This window comes from Oncorhynchus masou, chromosome 17 (assembly GCF_036934945.1).
Source record: "Oncorhynchus masou masou isolate Uvic2021 chromosome 17, UVic_Omas_1.1, whole genome shotgun sequence".
NCBI lineage: Eukaryota > Metazoa > Chordata > Actinopteri > Salmoniformes > Salmonidae > Oncorhynchus > Oncorhynchus masou.
In genome coordinates this window covers 31,396,294-31,420,793 of record NC_088228.1, presented here as the reverse complement: position 1 = coordinate 31,420,793, position 24,500 = coordinate 31,396,294, and the positions used below count along the sequence as shown (strand labels likewise).

Below are 24,500 nucleotides of genomic sequence, written 5' to 3'. Positions count from 1 at the left end.
TACCACCCCATCGACGGGGGGATTGTGCAATAAATCTCCTGGTAGACACAGCACTTCCCAGGAGTCACGTGTATCCCGTGTCACAGAAGGAGACGACGGCTATGGAAACGTATGTCACGAATCTCTGGGCAGGGATACATTCAGCCTTCCACTTCACCTGCCTCCTCGAGTTTCTTTTTTGTGAAGAAGAAGGACGGAGGTTTATGCCCGTGTATTGACTACGAGGTATCAATCAGATCACTGTGATGTGCAGTTACCCGCTGCCTCTCATAGCCGGTGCGATCGAGTCAATGCACGGGGCGTGCTTCTTCACAAAATTGGATCTCAGGAGCGCTTACAATCTGGTGCGTATCCGGGAGGGGGATGAGTGGAAGACGAAATTTAGTACCACCTCTGGGCACTATGAGTACCTCGTCATGCCGTACGGGTTGATGAATGCTCCATCAGTCTTCCTTGCCTTTGTAGACAATATTTTCCTGGACCTGCATGGACAGGGTGTAGTGATGTATATCGACGACATTGTCCCTGGTGTGCAGGGTGCTTGGTCGACTGTTGGAGCATGACCTGTAAGTCAAGGCTGAGAAATGTCTGTTCTTCCAACAGTCTATCTCCTTCCTAGGGTACCACCTTTCCACGTCAGGGTTAGAGATGGAAAGTGACTGCATTTCAGCTGTGCGTAATTGGCCGACTCCAACCACGGTAAAGGAGGTGCAGCGGTTCTTAGATTTTGCCAACTAGTACCGGAGGTTTATCGGGGCTTTGGTCAGGTAGCGGCTCCCATTACCTCTTTGCTTAAGGGGGGACCGGTGAGACTGCAGTGGTCAGCTGAGGCGGAAAGGGCTTTTGGTCACCTGAAAGCTCTGTTTACCTCGGCTCCCGTGCTGGCTCATCCTGATCCCTCCTTGGCATTTATAGTGGAGGTGGACGCGTACGAGGCTGGGATAGGAGCTGTTCAAAGAAGCTCAGCTCGGTTGAGCGAAACTATGATGTGGGGGACCGGGAGCTGTTGGCTGCCGTAAAGGCTCTGAAGGTGTGGAGGCATTGGCTTGAGGGGGCCAAACACCCTTTCCTCATCTGGACTGACCACCGCAATCTGGAGTACATCCGGGCGGCGAGGAGACTGAACCCTGGTCCGTTTTGTTTTCACCCTATCTGACAGACCAGGTTTCCAGAACGCTAAGGCAGACGCACTGTCCCGGATGTATGACACAGAGCAGCGGACCATGGATCCCACTCCCTCACTTCCGGCTTCTTGCCTAGTTGCACCGGTGGTGTAGGAGCTGGACGTGGACATCGAGTGGGCGTTCCGTACAGAGCCCACTCCCCCCCAGTGTCCAGTTGGTCATTTGATCTGTCCGCGACCGTTTGATCTATTGGGTCCACACGTCACCCTCCTCTGGTCATCCTGGCATCGGTCGGACAGTGCACTGTCTTAGTGGGAAGTACTGGTGGTCTCCCTTGGCTAAGGACATGAGGGTTAATGTTTCCTCCTGCTCGGTTGTGCGCCCAGTGCAAGGTACCTAGAAACCTAACCAGAGGGAAATTTCAACCCCTACCCATTCCACAACGGCCGTGGTCACACCTATTGGTGGATTTCTTGACGGATCTTCCTCCGTCACAGGGAAACACCATGAACCTGGTCATTGTGGATCGGTTTTCTAAGTCCTGCCGTCTTCTTCCTTTGCCCGGTCTCCCTACGGCCCTCCAGACTTCAGAGGCCCTGTTCACCCACGTCTTCCGGCACTACGGGTGCCTGAGGATATAGTTTGTGATCAGGGTCAGTTCACGTCCAGGGTCTGGATTGCATTTATGGAACATCTGGGGGTCTCAGTCAGCCTTACCTCAGGTTTTCACCCCGAGAGTAACGGGCAGGTGGAGAGAGTTAACCAGGTTTCTGCGGTCCTACTGTTAGGACCGGCTGAGGGAGTGGGCGGCTTTTATCCCCTGGGCAGAGTGGGCGGCTTTTACAGCTACCGCAGTGAGGCCCCGGTGTTCACGCCGGGATACCGGGTCTGACTCTCGACCCGAAACCTGCCCCTCTGCCTGCCCTGCCGGAAGCTGGTCCGCAGTTTGGGGGCCATTTAAAGTCCTGAGGAAACTGAACAAGGTTTGTTATAGGTTACATCTCCCTCTGATTACCGTATTAACCCCTCGTTCCATGTGTCTCTCCTCAGGCCGGTAGTGGCTGGACTGCTCAAGGAATCTGAGGTGCGGGAGTGCATACTGAGCCGTACGCACTACCCTCTGTAGTGCCTTGCGGTCGGAGGCCGAGCAGTTGCCATACCAAGCAGTGATGCAACCTGACAAGATGCTCTCGATGGTGCAGCTGTAAAACCTTTTTAGGATCTGAGGACCCATGACAAATATTTTCAGTCTCCTGTTAGGGAATAGGTTTTGTCTTCCCCTCTTCACGGCTGTCTTGGTGTGCTTGGACCATGTTAGTTTGTTGGTGATGTGGACACCAAGGAACTTGAAGCTGTCAACCTGCTCCATTACAGACCCGTCAATGAGAATGGGGGCATGCTGGTTCATCCTTTTCCTGTAGTCCACGATAATCTCCTTTGTTTTAATCCCAATGAGGGAGAGGTTGTTGTCTCTGACCAAGTCTCTGACCTCCTCCATATAGGCTGTCTCATCATTGTTGGTGATCAGGCCTACCACTGTTGTGTCATCAACAAACTTAACGATGGTGTTGAAGACGTGGCTTGCCATGCAGTCATGAGTGAACAGGGAGTACAGAAGGGGACTGAGCATGCACGCCTGAGGGTTTCCCGTGTTGAAGATCAGTATGGCGGATGTGTTGTTAGATGCCCTTACTACCTGGGTGTGGCCCGTCACGAAGTCCAGGATCCAGTTGCAGAGAGAGGTGTTTAGGCCGAGGGTCCTAAGCTCAGTGATAAGCTTTGAGGGCACTATGGTGTTGAATGCTGAGCTGTAGTCAATGAATAGCATTCTCACATAGGTGTTCAGTTACAGTTGAAGTCGGAAGTTTACATACACTTAAGATGGAGTCATTAAAACTCCCTTTTCAACCACTCCACAAATATATTGTCAACCAACTATCGTTTTGGCAAGTCGGTTAGTACATCTACTTTGTGCATGACACAAGTCATTTTGTTTTCAGACAGATTCTTTCACTTATAATCCACTGTATCACAATTGCAGTGGGTCAGAAGTGTACATCCACTAAGTTGACTGTGCATGAACTGGCCATCCGGAGTCCACCGGACAAACAGAGAGGATGAATCAGTTGGCCTCACGCATTTAAGCAGCTTGGAAAATTCCAGAAAATGATGTCATGTCTTTAGAAGCTTCTCATAGGCTAATTGACATCATTTGTGTCAATTGGAGGTGTACATGTGGATGTATTTCAAGGCCTACATTCAAACTCAGTGCCTCTTTGCTTGACATCATGGGAAAATCCAAAGAAAATCAGCCAAGACCCCCACAAGTCTGGGTCGTCCTTGGGAGCAAATGCCTAAAGGTACCACGTTCATCTGTACAAACAATGGTACGCAAGTATAAACACCATGGAACCATGCAGCCGTCATAACGCTCAAGAAGGAGACGTGTTCTGTCTCCTAGAGATGAACATACTTTGGTGTGAAAAGTGCAAATTATTCCCAGAACAACAGCAAAGGACACTGTGAAGATGCTGGAGGAAACAGGTACAAGTATCTATATCCACAGTAAAACGAGTCCTATATCGACATAACCTGAAAGGTCGCTCAGCAAAGAAGAAGCCACTGGTCCAAAACCGCCATAAAAAAAACAGGCTACGGATTGCAACTGCACATGGGGACACGGATCGTACTTTTTGGAGAAATGTCCTCTGGTCTGATGAAACAAAAATAGAACTGTTTGGCTATAATGACCATCGTTATGTTTGGAGGAATAAGGGGGAGGCTTGGAAGCTGAAGCCGTAAAGCACTGGGCTGGCAGCATCATGTTGTGGGGATGTTTTGCTGCAGGAGGGCTGGTGCACTTCACAAAATAGATGACTTCATGAGGATGGAAAATTAAGTGGATATATTGAAGCAACAACTCAAGACATCAGTCAGGAAGTTAAAGATTGGTCGCAAATGGGTTTCCAAATGGACAATGACCCTAACCATACTGCCAAGGTTTTTGCCAAAGTAATGGCAATATGGCTTAAGGACAACAAAGTCAAGATATTGGAGTGGACATCAAAAGCCCTGACCTCAATCCTAAGCGTGTGCGAGCAAGGACGCCAAACAAACCTGACTCAGTTACACCAGCTCTGTTAGGAGGAATGGGCCAAAATTCACCCAACTAATTGTGGGAAGCATGTGGAAGGCTACCCAAAATGACCAAAGTTAAACAATTTAAAGGCAATGCTACCAAATATTAATTGAGTGTATGTAAACTTCTGAGCCACTGGGAATGTGATGAAAGAAATAAAAGCTGAAATAAATCATTCTCTCTACTATTATTCTGACATTTCACATTCTTAAAGTGTTTATCCTAACTGACCTAAGACAGGGAATTTTTACTAGGATTAAATGTCAGGAATTGTTAAAAACTGAGTTTAAATATATTTGGCTGGTGTATGTAAACTTCCGACTTCAACTGTTGTTGCTCCTTTTGTCCAGTTGTGAAAAGGCAGTGTGGAGTGCAATAGAGATGGCATCATCTGTGGATATGCAAACTGGGGTGGGTCTAGTGTTTTTGGGACAGTGGCGTAGATGTGAGCCATGACCAGACTTTCAAAGCATTTCATGGCTACAGATGTGAGTGCTATGGGTCGGTTGTCATGGCAGGTTACCTTAGTGTTCTTGGGCACAGGGACTATGGTGGTCTGCTTGAAACATGCTAGTATTACAAACTCAGACAGGGACAGTTTGAAAATTTCAGTTAAGACACCTGCCAGTTGGTCAGTGCATGCTCGCAGTACACGTGCTTGGAGAACACCTGGTAATCCATCTGGCCCTGCGGCCTTGTGAATGTTGACCTGTTTTAAAGTCTTACTCATATCGGCTGCAGAGAGCATGATCACAAAGTTGTCCGGAACAGCTGATGCTCTCATGCATGTTTCAGTGTTACTTGCCTCGAAGCGAGCAAAGAAGTTATTTAGCTTGTGTGGTAGGCTCGTGTCACTGGGCAGCTCTCGCGTGTGCCTTTGTAATTGCGCACCCAGCTCACTCAGGTGCTTTGTTGTCTGTAAGCTTGAGTTAATTTGCACACAAAAAAATCATACAATGATGGAAAGACCAGTGTGTTGTCCTTGTTAATGCAGACAGAGAGGAGCTCCAACTTCTTATTTATAGCCTCAATTTTGTGCCGCACATTGAATATAGTTACGGAGAGTCCCTGTAATCCTAGATTAAGACCTCTCACTCATTTTAACATGGCAAAAGTCATGGCAAAATATGTAGAATTTCAGGAAATTTGCTTTACAACTACAAACAAATTATCTCCACCCCATGGCAAAATGTGTAGAATTGTAGGTAATTAACTGTAAAACTGCATGTTCTTCACTCCACCGTCAAGAGGGGGACCACTAAAATGTTTTGCCCTCGCGGTGGGTGGGCCCCCCAACAAAATCTAACCTAGGGCCCTCAAAAGGCTAGGGCCAGCCCTGGAGGTATCCTTCCTGGTGCTCCTCTATCACGCCTTGTTTTGAAGGAACAACAAGCAGGGGATTCATCTAGCAGCCCCATAGTTCATGCGTACAAATCAATATATGATGGGTCAGGATACGGACACTTATTAAGTTTCCTGTCGTTGTAAACAATCCCACAGAACAATACATCTGGGAAGAGGGCCAAACAAAACTTGTGCATTAGTCAAGATGACTTTCAAGCAAATGGGGCTTTTATGTGAAATATTAGAGAGCTATTTATTTTTTGAAATTCAGAGTGCAATAATTGAAACATTCACAGAAGGATATCCTTTCAGCAAAAACAATTTCTATAGATTTTTTTTTCAGTACAATTTGATTGAACTTGGCAAGGAGGATTCAAGTGTCTGTGCTTTTCCAATAACAATCAAAATGGAATATTACAGTAAACCATTTGACCAGTGCAATGTCATGTAAACGGTCATAAAAACCAGATGGGAACAATGTAAAACTTTGACCATATCAAAACATTGACAGACTATCGTCCTGTGGCGTTAACTTCCGTCGTTGTGAAGTGCCTTGAGCAATCACACGTCTCAGGTCTCATGTGGATGGAACCAGTGGACCCAATACAGTTTGTATACAGGAAGAACAGATTAGTCGACGATGCAGTACCGACGGTTTTGCGCAGTGCCGTGAAACACCTGGAGAGGCCTCATTCGTATGTGTGCATCCTTTTCCTTGACTTCTCTGCTTTTAAAACTGCATGCAGCCTCACCTTTTCTGTGACACTCTCCCACCTACAGGTGGACCCCAGTACTACCTTGTGGGCTCTGGACTTCCTGCTGAGCAGGGTGCAGTATGTCAAGTCCAACAACACAACATCCCTTCTTCTTTGTACATCTACCGGTTCCCCCCAAGGAACTATCATCTCTCCAGTGCTATTCTTCATATTCACCAATGACCTGAGAGGCTCCGACAGGGACTGCTTGGCAGTGAAATATGCAGATGACACCTCCCTTGTCAATGGCTCAGATAACACACCGCGTTACTAAACAGAAGTAAACAGGGTTCATCACTGGTGACAACTACCTCACTACCATGACAACTACCTCACACTCGACATCAACAAAATAAAATAACTGGTCATTGATTTCTAGAGGACTGGAGACCCAGTGAGCCACCTAGTTCTGGGTGGTGAAGAAGTAGAGAGAATGGGGATTTTGAAGTACCTGGGAACCATCATGAACAGCACACTCTCTTTTAATGGCAACGCTCAGAACATCAATAAAAATGGCAACAATGATTGTATCTCCTCTTGGTTTATCTATTTCTCACTCCCCCTCTCTCTCTCTAGAGGATAGAGGAAACTTGCTGCATGGTCAAAGAAATCATGGTCAAAGCTTTTTCTTTTAGGCTTTTTATAGAAAAATAAGTTGTGAATGCTTTGCTAGCAACAGACAACAAGAAATCCACAGGGGCCGACCAATTGGATCCAGGTCTGCTTAAGTGTGCAGCGCCCATCGTTGTTGGCTCAATAACACACATTTTTATTTATTTAACATTGTTATCAGGAAATATTCCAAAAGTATGGAAATCAGCTCTTGTCCTGCCACTCCATAAGGGTGGGGATAGTAGTGATGTTAATAATTGTCTCCCCATTAGAAGGTTTCCTTGTCTAGCTAAGATTCTAGAATCCTTGGTAAATGTACAACTTTGCTCTTTTTTATCTGAGAAATGTATTTTGAATGTAAACCAATCAGAGTTTAGGCCTGGGCATAGAACTAGTACAGCAACCACTTTAGTTGTTAATGATCTGGTCAGTGCTTTAGGCACTAAAATTAAATATGCTGCTTTGTTTGTGGACCTTTCAAAAGCTTTTGATACTGTTGATCATGCTATGCTATTGAATAAGTTGTCCTCAATAGGCCTGAGCTCTGACGCCTGTTCATGGTTTCATGACTATCTTAGTGACAGAACTCAGGCCATCGTGATTGATGGGGTTAACCAATCCTGTGAACGGGTTAGGCAACTCAGGTGTCTATACTTCAACAGAAAAGTTAGATAACATGAAAGTTCATGAAGTAGGGCCTTGTAAAAAAAAGGGAGTAATGTAATGTAGCGAAGTCCAGCTAGCATTTTGATATCAGATGCAGTTATGAGTATCCCAACTGTCACCTGTAACAAAACAAAGGGCACTATGGTAGGTTTAAGAGTAGTAGCAGCTGCACAATGATAAATAATATCACCATAATTAAGAACAGATTAAAAGGTTGACTGATCTGCTTCCTACTGCTTAGAGAAAAGCACAATTTGTTTCTGTAGAAAAAGCCAACTTTAATCTTACCTTCTTAACCAGCTTATCTATATGTTTTTTTAAACATCAAATGCATGTCAGTCCAAATGCCTACGTATGTATATGCGAAAACACCTTCAATTGGAGCATGTAGAACATGTAGCTCATCTGGCACATTCTTACAAGAGTTTAAAAACAACATATATTTTGTGTTGCCCTTGTTAAACACAAGTTTTAAATCAGCAAGGAATTCCTGCATAGCTATAAAATCTGATGGTAGTTTTAAGACAGCCAGATCAAAAGTCGGAGCAATAGCCAACATAATAGCATCATCCGCATACAGATAAAGTTGACATTTTTTAACAGATTGACCAATGGTGTTTATATAAATAGTGAAGAGAACGTCCCAAAATCGACACCTTTAAGCACTTCAAGAAATTCAGACTTAACTCTTGATGTTCCTAGGGTCTCCACCAAGCGAGCTAAATCTACTTTTAGTTTTAATGCACTGTATTGTTGGAACATAATTCTAAATAATGTTCTGGTGCCATTCAGGCAGATTAGAGTATTGATTGGCAAATTATTTGTAGAGGAATGTACAGTTTACATACACCTTGGCCAAATGCATTTAAACTCAGTTTTTCACATTTCCTGACATTTAATCCTAGTAAAAATTCCTGTCTTAGGTCAGTTAGGATCATCACTTTATTGGAAGAATGTGAAATGTCAGAATAATAGTAGAGAGAATGATTTATTTCAGCTTTTATTTCTTTCATCCCATTCCCAGTGGCTCAGAAGTTTACATACACTCAATTAGTATTTGGTAGTATTGCCTTTAAATTGTTTAACTTGGGTCAAACATTTTGGGTAGCCTTCCACACGCTTCCCACAATAAGTAGGGTGAATTTTGGCCCATTCCTCCTGACAGAGCTGGTGTAATGGCTGGAGTCAGGTTTGTAGGCCTCCTTGCTCACACACACTTTTTCAGTTCTGCCCACATATTTCCTATAGGATTGAGGTCAGGGCTTTGTGATGGCCACTCCAATACCTTGACTTTGTTGTCCTTAACCTCTTGAAACTCCCCATCCCGGATCCGGGATTGTGACTAAGCCTCAGGCTCATTAGCATAACGCAACGTTAACGATTTCTGAAAATCGCAAATAAAATTAAAATAATGCGTCTGCTCTCAAGCTTAGCCTTTTCTTAACAACACTGTCATCTCAGATTTTCAAAATATGCTTTTGAACCATAGAAATTGACTAATTTGTGTAAGAGTATGCAAAGCTAGCATAGCATTTTGTGTAGCATGTAGCACGCAACATTTTCACAAAAGCCAGATAACCAAATAAATAAAATCATTTACCTTTGAAGAGCTTCTGATGTTTTCAATGAGGAGACTCCCAGCCACATACCAAATGCGCAGTGTTTCCTGAAAGCGTCTGTGTGTAGGAGAAATCGTTCCGTTTTCTACATTGCGCCTGGCTACCGAAACGAACCGAAAATGCAGTCACCTACAACGTGAAACTTTTTCCGGATTAACTACATAATATCGACCGAAACATGGCAAACGTTGTTTGGAATCAATCCTCAAGGTGTTTTTTCACATATCTCTTCATTGACATGCAGTTCGTGGAAGCTGGAAGCTTGCTTCTCTCTCTGTGCCCCATGGAAAAATACTGGCAGGTGACTTTTGCGCACCAATTTCGGCGCAGGACACCGGGCGGACACGTGGTAAATGTGGTCTCTTATGGTCAATCTTCCAACGATCTGCCTACAAATACGTCACAATGCTGCAGACACCTTGGGGAAACGACAGAAAGGGCAGACTCATTCCTCTTGCGTTCACAGCCATATAAGGAGATCATGAACAGAGCCTCAAAAATCCTTGTCATTTCCTGGATGCCAAGTCATCTTGGTTTTGCCTGAAGCTCACGTTAAAGGGCACGCACAGAGAAGATATTTGTATTTCTGGACACGTCAGAGTGTTTTCTTTCGAACAGTAGCAATTATATGCATAGTCGAGCATCTTTTTGTGACAAAATATCTTGTTTAAAACGGGAACGTTTTTCTTCCAAAAATGAAATAGCGCCACCATAAGTGTAAGAGGTTAAGCCATTTTGCCACAACTTTGGATATATGCTTGGGGTCATTGTCCATTTGGAAGACCCATTTGCAACCAAGCTTTAACTTGAGATGTCTGATGTCTGATTAACTGATGTCTTGAGATGTTGCTTCAATATATCCACACAATTTTCCATCCTCGTGTCATCTATTTTGTGAAGTGCCTAGTCCCTCCTGCAGCAAAACACCCTCACAACATGATGCTGCCACACCCACGGTTGAGATGGTGCTCTTCGGCTTGCAAGTCTCCCCCTTATTCCTCCAAACATAACAATGGTCATTATGGCCAAACAGTTCTATTTTTGTTTCATCAGACCAGAGGATATTTCTCCAAAAAGTACGATCTTTGTCCCCATGTGCAGTTGCAATCTGGCTTTTTTATGGCGGTTTTGGAGCAGTGGTTTCTTCCTTGCTGAGCGGCCTTTCAGGTTATGTTGATATAGGACTCGTTTTACTGTGGATATAGATACTTTTGTACCTGTTTCCTCCAGTATCTTCACAAGGTCCTTTGCTGTTGTTCTGGGATTGATTTGTACTTTTCGCAACAAAGTACATTCATCGCTAGGAGACAGAACGCGTCTCCTATGGTGGCTGCGTGGTCCCATGGTGTTTATACTTTCGTACTATTGTTTGTACAGATGAACATGGTACCTTCAGGCATTTGGAAATTGCTCCCAAGGATGAACCAGACATGTGGAGGTCTACAATTTATTTTCTGAGGTCTTCGCTGATTTCTTTGGATTTTCCCATGATGTCAAGCAAAGAGGCACTGAGTTTGAAGGTAGGCCTTGAACTACATCCACAGATACACCTTCTACTGACTCAAATGATGTCAATTAGAAGCTTCTAAAGCCACAACATAATTTTCTGGAATTTTTCAAGATGTTTAAAGGAACAGTCAACTTAGTGTATGTAAACTTCTGATCCACTGGAATTGTGATACAGTGAATTATAAGTGAAAAAATCTGTCTGTGTCATGTGTTAGTTGTGCAGAGGTGAGAATGGAGTCAGGCACAGAACTGAGTAAAATAACGTGCTTTTACTCTGGAAAAATAATCAGGAAAAATAAATCCACGCAGTGATCACAAACCCTAACACAACAGACTAACACAGAACCGGGAACAATCACACACAAAACATAATGAGAACCAGAGGGTTAAATAGGGAAATAATAGTAATGTAATGGGAACCAGGTGTGTACAATCAAGACATTACAAATGGAAAAAGAAACTTGGATCGGTGGCTGCTAGAAACCCGGTGACGACAACCGCTGAACGAACAAAGAGAGGCACCGACTTCAGCGGAAGTCGTGACAGTCTGTAAACAATTGTTGGAAAAATTAATTATGTCATGCACAAAGTAGATGTCCTAACCCGACTTCCAAAAACTATAGTTTGTTAACAAGAAATTTGTGGAACGGTTGAAAAACGAGTTTTAATGACTCTAATCACATTCTTGGGACGTTGTGTCATGGAGGTTTTTGTCAATTTCCCGGTTTGGTCCCCTGGAGGTTTATTACACGTGATGGTCTCAGGTGTCCCAAACCATGGTAAGTAAAGTAAGGAAATGGTATGGGATTTTAAGGTAAGTGATATGCTGTTCAGCTTGAATTGTGTAAAAATCTTTAATAAATGACAATATGATTACATTTGACACGATCACTATTGACCCCACCTGGGATTTAAACTCACAACCTCTGGATTTAGGGGAATGCGGATTTTTCTACACGCTACAAAGTCTGTAGAATTTCAGAAGTCCCCTACACATTCATTACTTAACATATCTCTGCATATAGCAAAAGAGTGCCATCTGCACTTCTATTTAAGTTACAAGTTAATATGGCAAAAATCTATTTGAGTTTGGTTTTTCAGTATAGTTGTCTATTGTTGGTGGGACATATTATTCTGTTTTACTGTTGCCTCTGAATCACTGCGATAAATATACTTTTTTCTACAGTGTATTTTTTACAGAGCTGAGATTTACTTCGAAGTCCAAAGTGTAGGAATAGGTCTACAGGTGAAATCAGTCACTGATACAGACATGGTGGCGTAGCAGTGAGCATTAGCATTGCTGCAAGTGAAACAATGGGAGGGGTAGGGCCTAGGCAGGATGCTTAAAAAAGCATCAACAAGCATGCCCAAAATACCATAAGTTGCACATATATAGTATTATTGTTATTTATTGTTATTTTCCATAGAATAACTATTTTACGGAGAATGCATACCAATACAGCACTACTGTATGTGTACATTCAGAGGTTGTCACGCCCTGACCTATTTTGGTTTGGTCATGGTGTGAGTTGGGGTGGGTATTATACATTCTATTATTTGCATTTCTATGTTTTTGGCCGGGTAGGGTTCTCAATCAGGGACAGCTGTCTATCGTTGTCTCTGATTGAAACCATACTTAGGTAGCCCTTTTTCCCACCTGCCTTTGTGGGAGGTTAACTTTGTTTGTAGCACATAGCCTTAAGCGTCGTGGTTGTTTTATAGTGTTTATATTGTTTTTGTCGGTGTATTCACCTAAATAAAGGACTATACAGGCTCACCATGCTGCACCTTGGTCTACTTCTTTTAACGGTTAGTTCTTTTGACAGGTTAGCTGGTTTCTGTATTTCTGTAGGTTAGCTGGTTTCTGTTTAACCAAGTATTTATACCATTGTGTCAGGACCCGGTTACGAACCTGGGTCTCCGGAGTGAGAAACAGTCACTTAACCAACTGAGCCACGAATAGTCAGCAGAACCCAGAAGATGAGGCAGACACAGCAGTACTTAAGACGGTGTATTTAATAAAGTAAAAAGGAGAAGTCCTTCAATACAAAAATGGTAAATCCAAAAGGTGGTAGGAATAGCACAAAAAGCCTTAAGAGATTCAAAAACAAAAACAGAATTCCACAAGAGCATCCACCGGAATCGACAAGAATACACAGAACACTAGGGCTGGTTAACATACAAACACAGAGCACAGAACTGAGGGAAACTAAGGGTTTAAATACAATCAGGGGAAAACGAGGCACAGGTGCAAATAATAATGGGGAACAAGGGAAAAAAACATAAGGTCAAAAAGCACAATGGGGGCATCTAGTGACCAAAACCCGGAACAACCCTGGCCAAATCCTGACACATTGACTGACATTTCTGAGCTGTTTTGACTGCAACTATGCATATATCTAAGGTCATTTTGAGTTTATACACGCTCATACCTGGTTATAACCAGTTAAAGACGAGTGTTCCATCTGTGCAGGTGATCTGTCTATCAGGTCGAGATCACTCCAATTGGTCCCTTTCCACCCACTGGATTCAAATAAATACTTTTTAAAATATTTGCCCTAGAATAAATATTTTTTTATAGAGTACACACCAATAGAGCTCTCTGTGTAGATTAGAGAGCTTACCTGAGTTCTGTGTTGCAGTTCTATCAAGTATTATATAATTGGCAGACTTTGTATACCATTGGCAGATTTCTATATGCACAAAAATATGGTAATTGAATTTTCTTTTTTTACACAGTTACACAGATGGTATAGAAAAATACAATCTTAGGCAAGTACATGGGGAGCTGTATCTGTGCAGATCTGTCTATCTAGTGGAAATGACTGATACAGGTCCCCCTCCACCCTCTGGTGGTATGGATAAGTTGTTATCATGTCTCCAGAGAGAACTAGATTCAAATAAAGGTCCAATATCAAATTACTATAGGCAGAATTAGGTGTTTTTGACTGGGGTCATCATGACCCCAAAGTCCATATTGATACAGTAACATTAAACAATGATTATAATTTATTAAAAACAAGTGGATTGACGAAGTCATGAACACTTTGAAGAACTGAATTAACCACTTTTGGGCTATACGATTAAAAATATCCCTATGGGGTCAAAATGACCCCAGTTGGTAGTTTGAGGGTTAATATTGAATTATTAGTGTGCATGTAAACGTACTTAATGGGGCCCAGGTCAAACTCTCCTGGGCAGCGTAAATGTTTTTTTTAAACCTTTTTTTTTCTTGCCATGAGGTTTGTCGGTCAACTACTAAAAGACCATTGCCTTGATGTATTGTAAGCAAATGGTTATTCTTGGAATTGTAATGTTTCTCAGTGTTGCTTGGGTCTTGGTATGTTGTCTCTCATTTACTGTGTGACAGACAGGGGTGGTCCCGAAAAGGCACCGAATTAACACAGGGCACTACTTTTGACAAAAGCTCATCTACTCTGTATTCCATACATATTGTACTACTTTTAACTAGGGCCCTTGGGCTCTGTACAGAGAATATGGTGCCATTTCTGACACAGCCTCGGCTGACTTCTCACCAAATCTCCACATTTCAGTGTACTGTATCAGTATGTCCTCCATCTGCCAAGGCCATCAGGGGCATAGGGTGATGTTGCCAAAAAACAAAAACAAATCACGCATTTTTGACTAAGATTGTTTGCAGCCTGATATGACTTTACTCTCAAGTGTAATGGCACTTTAGCAGGGGGGGGGGGGGTAATAAGTTGGCCCAGGGGACAAGAGATTGTAACTCTGCTGCCGTTAATACAAAGTAGTGAATTCGTAGTAGTTCGCCATGATTATCTAATACTTAATGTCCTCACTCGCTCTCCTATTTTATGTGTTGGGATTAGTGGATAAGCCAGAACTTTGGTAAACATATTCAAACAACTCAGATCCAGTGAGGGAGTTGACTCTGGCTGAAGCTTGCAGTTGCTATGGTTGTTGAAGTTTCGAGACACATAGGCTTAGTTGAGATAATTCTGTCCTAATACAAATGTTCAAACCGAACCAGATGTCTTTCTTCAAGCAAGTACACGTCAAATAGGGGGATGATTATGTTTGTCCTGTTTCATTGCATGTACAAGTGGGAAACCTGTACATGTGTGAGATGGAATTGTTTGGTTTTTTGCATATCCCAACTCCCTCTGAGAGTGGGTTCACATCCAGGTGATCAGTCATTATTGATGGCAGCCCTGGAGAAATTAGGGTTAAGTGCCTTGCTCAAGGCCAGATCGACAGATTTTTCACCTTGTCGCCTCAGGGATTCAAACTAGCCATGTGCATGCCATTTCTCTTTCTCTGTAATTTATCTAAATAAAAATAATATATCTCCAAGATTTTCCATTTCTTAACTCCCTCTCAGAAACATAATGAACTCTCCGTCCTAAGTCAAATGGAGATATTTTCAGATTGTTAAAAAGAATATAAGACAACCCAGAAACTATACTGTAACCCACAATTCCAGTAATTGCTTTCAAAGACAATTATTATAGATCTTGGTTCCATCATTCAGCTTATGACATGTATTTTATTGCAGTCCATGAATCAGCTTTTCCTACTGGATCTGTCACCCCTATATAAAACCCTCTTCTGAAATCAACATCTGAATATTAGAGGCTGTGATAAGTTTTCTGAATTTATTTATCATTTGAAGCAAAGTCCGGGATATACTGTGCATCAATATCCAACGTGCACTTTCTCACCTGAGGGTTTCATCACTAAACGCCCACAAACTTTCAATGTTGCTGACCCTGCTGGTGCAGCATATTAACACAGAATCGATTCAGTCTCATCTTTCTCTCTTACTAATACTAATTTCTCTCTTACTAATTGTGAGTCTGGGTATCCGTCAGAGAGAACAGTGCATGTGTTGTCACTATTTCCTGACAGATGTTTCTGAAACTTTCATGTCTATTCTCTGATCTAGCATGGAATACTGCTGCTTGTTTTGTACAACACCCTGTACGCAGTACAATATGAGGTCTCACATCTTAAAACAATGCATTAGCGCTTTTAAGAGGCTGCCACGGTATTTCATGTCTGACACCGGGGATTATGGCATTGCTCCTGGCATCCGAAAATACAAATGGCGGCACATGGTGATCATTACATCTGCACATGCTGTAACAACCCATCCATGCTACTCTGGGAAGAACACTACACCATAAAATATTGAGCTACTACACATGTAGTATGACTATTATCTATGGGGCTGCTCAACACCATAGCTCTATAGCGAATAAGCCTAATTTATTAATCACATGAAAACAAGCAACCATCCTTTAAACAGTGGAGGGAACGAGTGGGACAGACACCCACACCTCCGTAAGCAGGAACCCGATGATGAGCCTCTGTGGACAGAGACCTGTATGAACGAACGCGTTCTTACCTCTGGATCCGGGACCTGGGAGAGCACAGCGGAGATGCAGAAAGAGAGCAGAGCTGCCCCCAAGCCCAGCAATGCCGGCTGGGGAGAGGAACACGAAGAAGGCCGTTCCCCGACTGCCATTCTTTCCCCCTTACTTTCTCCCTTCAGGCTACAGCTCCCTGCCCCCTCTCTCCTCTCCTCTGCCTGACTGGCTAGGTGGCTGGGCTGGGTGGCTGTGCCGTAGGCTACCCTGGACAGGACCACAATGGCCCTGGGTGATTGATGGTCAGTGAGGGCTGCTGGCGGGGACAGGGGGCGTCCTCTCTCCTCTCATCTGGTGCACTGCCTCTGCCTCCTCTACCCTGTTGTCTTCCCTCCCAACACAGAGCACCGTACACCACTAAATACATCACACCATCTTCCTGTAGGCAGTTCCACTAGCCAGCCACTTCAGTCAGGGTCATTAATTAATTAATAGGACTGGTGTAGTTTACAGCCCATTCTGGAAAGGGAGGTAGGTAGGTTATAGCACTGCTCTGTGTGGGGGATGGGAGGGAGCTGCCTGCTTGTGAGGGCAGTGGCTTGTGTAGGACGGTCAAGGGAACATAGCGCGGTGAATGACAATCTTTCAGTTATATTGTCCTTATGCTTCTGTATTACATCCTGCCACACAGAGGACAGGTGTCTGGCTTCAGAATACAGTGTTCGAACGGACACTGTGTTTGCCAATGAGCTGATGACAGATATGTTGTCCTGAAATTACAGAAGAATAAATATAATCAATCACTTGGGCAATATACTGACCTCAGTGACCAGATAGGCACACAAACCATGTAGCTAAAAGTTATGTCAAATCAGTTCAAGCTACTGTATATGCTGTTATGGCCATGTGTTTACACCAACACCTTCACAGCAAGCAGACAAAAGTGGCTAGCTTGTTCTCATGGAACCCACTGATGACGGCTTAGTTACACAAGGACACTGAGGCAGAGTGACTGTTACTGAAGCAGCAGTATGAAGGAGGATCCCTTTCCCATAACTCCCAGGCTCACATCCACATCACAGGAAGATATCTTCTGGTTCATTTAGTTGACTTTATTAAGATATCCATTAGTCCAACAGGGATACAGTGGCTTGCAAATGTATTCACCCCCTTGGCATTTTTCCTATTTTGTTGCCTTACAACCTGGAATTAAAATGTATTTTGGAGGGGTTTGTATCATTTGATTTACACAACATGCCTACCAATATGAAGATGAAAAATATGTTTTAAGCCAAAAAAAAAAAAAAACTTGAACGTGCATAACTATTCCCCCCCAAAGTCAAAACATTGTTAGAGCCACCTTTTGCAGCAATTACAGCTGCAACTCTCTTGGGGTGTTTCTATAAGCTTGGCATATCTAGCCACTGGGATTTTGCCCGTTCTTCAAGGCAAAACTGCTCCAGCTCCTTCAAGTTGGACGGGTTCCGCTGTTGTACAGCAACCTTTAAGTCATACCACACATTCTCAATTGGATTGAGGTCTGGGATTTGACTAGGCCATTCCAAGACATTTAAATGTTTCCCCTTAAACCACTTCAGTGTTGCTTTATCAGTATGCTTAGGGCCATTGTCCTGCTGGAAGGTGAATCTCCGGCCCAGTCTCAACTCTTTGGAAGACTGAAACAGGTTTCCTTCAAGAATTTCTCTGTATTTAGTGCCATCCATAATTCCTTAAAATCTGGCCAGTTTCCAAGTCCCTGCCGATGAAAAACATCCCCACAGCATGATGCTGCCACCATCATGCTTCACTGTGGGGATGGTGTTCTCGGGATGATGAGGCGTTGGGTTGGTGCCAGACATAGTTTTTCTTGGGGGTGTGGGTGCTTTGCTGCAGGATGGAAGCATACTTCCAAAGTTGTGGCAAAATGGCTTGAGAACAACAAAGTCAAGGTATTGGAGTGGCCATCACAAAGCCCTGACCTCAATCCTATAGAACATTTGTGGGCAGAACTGAAAAAGCATGTGCGAGCAAGGAGGCCTACAGACCTGACTCAGTTACACCAGCTCTGTAAGGAGGAATGGGCCAAAATTAACCCAACTTATTGTGGGAAGCTTGTGGAAGGCTACCCGAAATGTTTGACCGAAGTTAAACAATTTAAAGGCAATGCTACCAAATACTAATTGAGTGTATGTAAATTCTGAGCCACTGGGAATGTGATGAAAGAATTAAAAGCTGAAATAAATCATTCTGTCTACTATATTATAACTGACCTAAGACAGGGAATTCTTACTACAATTAAATGTCATGAATTGTGAAAAACTGAATTTAAATGTATTTGGCTAAGGTGTATGTAAACTTCCGACTTCATCTGTAGGTTGCATCTTGTCATGTAGGACAAACCACAATTAAAGATTTCATAAAGGTGTCTAACAGTTTCTTTTCTCAGTCTTTGTAATGATCCAATACCTCTCTCTGACATGCAATTAGCTTACAATGTGGTAAATAACTGCAATCCATGTTGAGTGTTTTGTGTCCTAGGACCAATAAGCTTATCTTAATGATACCCTTGGTGTTTGTGAATGTCAAATGTCCCAACATCGCTGCCGTGTTAGCTCTGACACCAGCTCTGATTATCCATGCCTGTGACTGCATCAATACCTCTGGACAGCCCCCTGGAACACAAAAAGAAAGAGATTTACAGATGACCTCCAGCTATTAGTTAACATTTACTGTAGAAAAACTCATATCCCAAGCATAATTACATTAAAGTACACACACTAAAGAGTATAAAAAATATGTTTTGAGGTAAAAAAAAAAAAAAGAATTTACACAACTGCAAACTTCAAGGAGTAGGTTATTCAAGTTGGTCAGATGGGAATCCATGATGTCATCGGCCTCCCCTCTTGCTTGACGAACAATAGAGGAGCGATAGAGAACAATAAATGAAAGGCCCACCTCCCACTTGTGTTATGTCATGACTTACCTGGACCAACTATTGAGATGTGACTTTTGTTAAAGAGCCACTGAACACCCCAATTGGCATGAGTTTTTAGTTATTGCTCATTACAAAATCGAGATTTCGGTCATGGAGTTGTGTTTCCTGACCGATTCCGTGTATGGTTAATTATGTTTGTCCCTGATGAGACACTGTAGATGCGGAAGCCAAGTTCACTTCCTCAAAATAACCTGAATGAATCTAAGATAACTTAAGAAATCTGTAATACATTTTTACGTTTTTGCAGAGGTTGTTTTAGTTGCACAATTTTACATGTAACTAAGGTGTTTGGTGCAGTATTTATTTAAGTTAAAAAATGTAACACGTGTCATCTTACAGTATGTAAACAAAGTCAGAGCTACTGGGCAGGTCTGTCTCATTGTCTATGCTGTTGGATACAGAGCAATTACTGCAGCTGTTCACCCCATGTTAGAGGGCAAATGGACACAGCAAAATCAAAACCCAACCTTCATTTACCTGTTGTGACGCACAGGATGTTCCAAACTCCATTTTAGACATGACTGACTTTATGACCAAAATGATCTTATTTACACTTTGTAGTCAATTTTAAGACTAGAATAACTGTTTCTGACTTGAATCGATGCCACATAGGCCATTTTCAAGATGTGTGAAATAACAGTCTAAAAATCACTTCAGGGCAAATAAATCGGATTTTACCATTCAGATACGTCACATGGACGGGAATCAGATTTCGATTTGGCTTCAAACCCCCTATGAAGGTAGTTTGAAATGTGGCTTGACATATCCGATTCCATCTGCATCTTCTCAACCCCATAACCCATTGTGTTCGATTCTGAAAACTGAAATAGATTTAATAGATGAAACATGTAAAAGCATTACAGACACAAAACACTAGTTTATCTGCTATTGTGGGTGTAGAAAAGGCCCATGGAGTTGGTGGAATAATCCTTTAATTCATTGCCATTTACTCAGCTGGGCCAGGGGCGCTTTAATTAGGTCAGGTGGAAATGTCAACTCCATAAAAGGAGGAAATTGCCATCACCTGATTTCGCTGCTTTCTCTTCCTTAACTCCATCTGATCCAGAAGTTCTGTGCGTCCATGAATCCACCGACTATGTTACCTTTCATCTGAATTATCTGTGGCGTCGGGAGAGTGTGCCATTCAGTTACTGTTAATAGTTATTACCGCGGAGCGCGGCTTGGAGCGCAGCTTCAAACATATTGTGTAATGTGAATTGTCAATGATCACGGCCCTACGGATCCTCATAGGCCAATTATGCAATCCATATGGTTCATGTGTATTGAAATTAATTATATGTACACATGAAGACAATTGAAAGAGTGAAATGAGAAACGTCATTGTTTGCTAACTGATTGACTTTGATAATGGGGATTATAGATTGTATAACCATTCACTCTTTGTATTCTTTCATGATTTATGATAAATAGTTATGAGCCTAAATAACTCATGGATGATTACTATTGACTTCTTAATGAACTGGACTGTTGAATTCCCTAAATGATGTTAATAATGAATGATATGATTTGATCTTTAATTATGAATTCGATTGGAAACATGTTATTTGTTTCCTTTGTGATGCAGCACAGACTCAGTAAATATACCACTTTATGGTTAAAGGAATTCCTGCCTCAGTCTCATCCATTCCTGTCACCTGACACGTGACCACCTGTTCACCTTCACTGTCAGTCATCCTACCTGTCCAGCTACCCACACAGATTCCACTAATCTTTCAGTGGGGCTGTTATAGGTGGATAAGCAAAAGCACAATGACAGCATGTCCGCCTGCTTCTCTCCCATCACCTCCTACTAACACTTCCTGATAATAATTATATCTGCCGCTTGTCTACCTCACTTAAACTCAGACTGCATGTCTCACAAAGGCTACACACAGCACATATGAACATTTCACAATGATTAGTAGGCATACTGTAGGACAGCTGATTCGATGTGTTGTTCCCAGTAACGCCAGCACGCTGAAGACTCCTTCCATTAAATCCAATCGAATCACATTTTAGTTGTCACGTCGTTTGTAAACAACAGGTATAGACTAACAGTGAAATGCTTACTTATGGGTCATTTTCCAACCATGCAGAGTTAAACTCAAATAGAAATACTGACACGGGGAATACATGCACAGTGAATAACGAATAACAATAATGAGTCTTTAATGAACCATGTTTTTAATGAGTTCGAAACCATTCCATTGACTCCGTTCCAGCCATTACTCTGACCCCGTCCTCCCAATTAAGGTGCCACCAACCTCCTGTTGTGTGTGTGTGTGTGTAGCGTCAGTATGCATGTGTGAACACGTCGTGTGTGTGTAGAGTCCCGTGTGTGCAAAAAAGGGTCAATGCAGGTAGACCGGGTGGCCATTTGATGAGCTATTTAACAGTCTTGTTTAGCAGTCTTATGGCTTGGGGGTAGAAGCTGTTCAGGGTCCTGTGGTTTATTAGTATCAGCAAGTTAGGTTCCGCATGCTACGGGGAGAGACTTGGGAAACCTATAGAATATAATCAAATGTAACTTCATTTAGTCACAGCTGTGATAATGAATCCTTTTCTTGAAGGTTAGAAATGGAACCTTTAGGATGCTATCAAGAACCCTTTTCCTACGGTCCTATAAAGAACCATTCATAAAATGTTCTATATAGCTCCAAAAAGGAAGAATGTTCTTTAAAGGACCTTTCTCAATCTCAAAGGTTCTAGAAATAACCCTTTTGAAGAACCATAAAGGGTCATTTTTTTTCTGCTTAGCCATATCAAACAGTATTGTTAAAATTCTATAGGCTATATTGTTGTGTTAACTGACAAGTTGACTCAGGTGTGCTAGATCTGGAACTGGTAAAGTTCCCCGGGGAGAGATTTGAGAGCCACTGATTTAGATATCAGTTCTTAAATGACACAAGGCCATATGTCTTTCTCAAGACACTGACACTGGCCATAGTCATATTTCACATGTAACGGCAGAACACAACAGATTACATTAACTGGAATGACATTCTCACGCACTGTTGAACAAATAGAGCTGTGCGCAAACCACACCCCAATGAGATGCCATCCCTACATTTTCATTATCACTAAAACAGCAAAGAGCCCTTTTGTGAACTGCAAAGAACCATTGAGAGGCCCAAAGTGTTCTTTGAGTCATTATTGTTCCACATAGAACCGTTCACCAATCCCAAAGGATACTGGAGGAACCCTATTTTCTTAGTGTGTAGGACACCTGATAGAGCTTAAGAAGCCAAAATTACCAAAGAAAATATGAAGAGAAACATGCAAAAACAAAAAGAATACCTATAGCCTATATTCTTAAAATACAAATGAAAATAACTTTAGACCTTGTCAACCACTTTAAAAAAAAAAAAGGTTGACATCCACACCCTCAGCCTACTGAGTCCACAGGTCCCACTCACACAGAGCTACCCTACGACTTGACCTTTTTCTCCTCTCTCTCTCCAGGTGCAATCCTGCTACTAGTGATGTCCAGCCACCCGACAACCTGCCCTCTCGACCCCATCCCCTCTATCATTCTCCAGACTACCTCTGGAGACCTCCCATTCATCACTTCCCTCATCAACTCATCACTGACCCTCCCCCCTGACCCTGACTTCTATATGGCCAGAGTTGCTCCACTCCTCAAGAAACCAACACTCTCCCACTCTGAAAACTAACGACCGGTATCCCTTCTTTCTATTCTTTTTATACATATATATGTGTGTATTTTTTTCACATTTTCTTTATTTTTTATTTTTAATGTTACCCCATTTTTCTCCCCAATTGTTTAAGTAGCCACTATCTTGTCTCATCGCTACAACTCCCGTCCTCCAATACACAACCAAGCAGCACTGCTTCTTAACACGGCTCGCCTCCAACCCGGAAGCCAGCCGTACCAATGTGTCTGAGGAAACACCTTGCACCTGGCAACCTTGGTTAGCGCGCACTGCGCCCGGCCCGCCACAGGAGTTGCTGGTGCGCGATGAGATAAGGCTATCCCTACCTGCCAACCCCTCCCTAACCCGGACGATGCTAGGCCAATTGTGCGTCGCCCCACGGACGTCGCGGCCGGTTACGACAGAGTCTGGGTTCGAACCCAGATTTTCTTCACATTTTCAGTACATTTATATTTTCCAACTGGGCTATACATTTGGGTGAAGTTTTTTTTTTCTTGCCTGAGTAGCCTCGTTTTACTGCCAAATATAAAATTCATCCATCTAGTGTTCAGCCAAATAACAACACACTGTCAAATACAGGTAGCTGAGTCAAATAATTAACATCCAATCACATTAACCATTACTCTCTCACGGGAAACCTTCACTTTTGCGCAGACATTTATAAACGAAACATGACAATTAGAAAAATAAGCCACAGAGTTTTTGAGCGAGAATAAAGACAACTTTCGACTAGTAAGACATGTATAAAAGCAATAGGTACCATTAATAAGAAGGGACTAGAAGCGTTTTATATGGTATGCTACGGAGTGGCTTGGACAGGCAAGCCCCATACTATTGTGGAGGACTTAATTCTTCCTGCTGCCGTGGATATGGCTGCGACAATACCGGGGGAAAGGCCCAAAAAAAATATACAGACAATGCCTGCATCAAACAACACTGTTTCACGACGTATCAGTGACATGGCAAGAGATACTGTTTCGCGTACAAGCCAGTGAATTATATGTGTTACATCTGGATGAGTCAACAGACATGGCAGGCTGGCACAACTGCTAGAACATACAGTGCCTTGCGAAAGTATTCGGCCCCCTTGAACTTTGCGACCTTTTGCCACATTTCAGGCTACAAACATAAAGATATAAAACTGTATTTTTTTGTGAAGAATCAACAACAAGTGGGACACAATCATGAAGTGGAACGACATTTATTGGATATTTCAAACTTTTTAACATATCAAAAACTGAAAAATTGGGCGTGCAAAATTATTCAGCCCCTTAAGTTAATACTTTGTAGCGCCACCTTTTGCTGCGATTACAGCTGTAAGTCGCTTGGGGTATGTCTCTATCAGTTTTGCACATCGAGAGACTGAAATTTTTTCCCATTCCTCCTTGCAAAACAGCTCGAGCTCAGTGAGGTTGGATGGAGAGCATTTGTGAACAGCAGTTTTCAGTTCTTTCCACAGATTCTCGATTGGATTAAGGTCTGGACTTTGACTTGGCCATTCTAACACCTGGATATGTTTATTTTTGAACCATTCCATTGTAGATTTTGCTTTATGTTTTGGATCATTGTCTTGTTGGAAGACAAATCTCCGTCCCAGTCTCAGGTCTTTTGCCGACTCCATCAGATTTTCTTCCAGAATGGTCCTGTATTTGGCTCCATCCATCTTCCCATCAATTTTAACCATCTTCCCTGTCCCTGCTGAAGAAAAGCAG

General features: G+C 42.7%; 1 protein-coding gene across 2 annotated transcripts in view; it reads right to left on the bottom strand.

Moving 5' to 3' along the window:
* The window catches only part of tmie (transmembrane inner ear), a 36,735-nt gene extending 20,263 nt beyond the window's left edge, over positions 1 to 16,472 (bottom strand). For both annotated transcript variants that reach the window (XM_064991930.1, XM_064991931.1), the window contains exon 1: positions 16,158 to 16,472. In XM_064991930.1, the coding sequence (XP_064848002.1) occupies positions 16,158 to 16,277 (120 nt within the window). In that variant the 5' untranslated portion in view covers positions 16,278 to 16,472. The remainder of the gene's footprint in view (positions 1 to 16,157) is intronic.
* Positions 16,473 to 24,500: the final 8,028 nt, after the last annotated feature.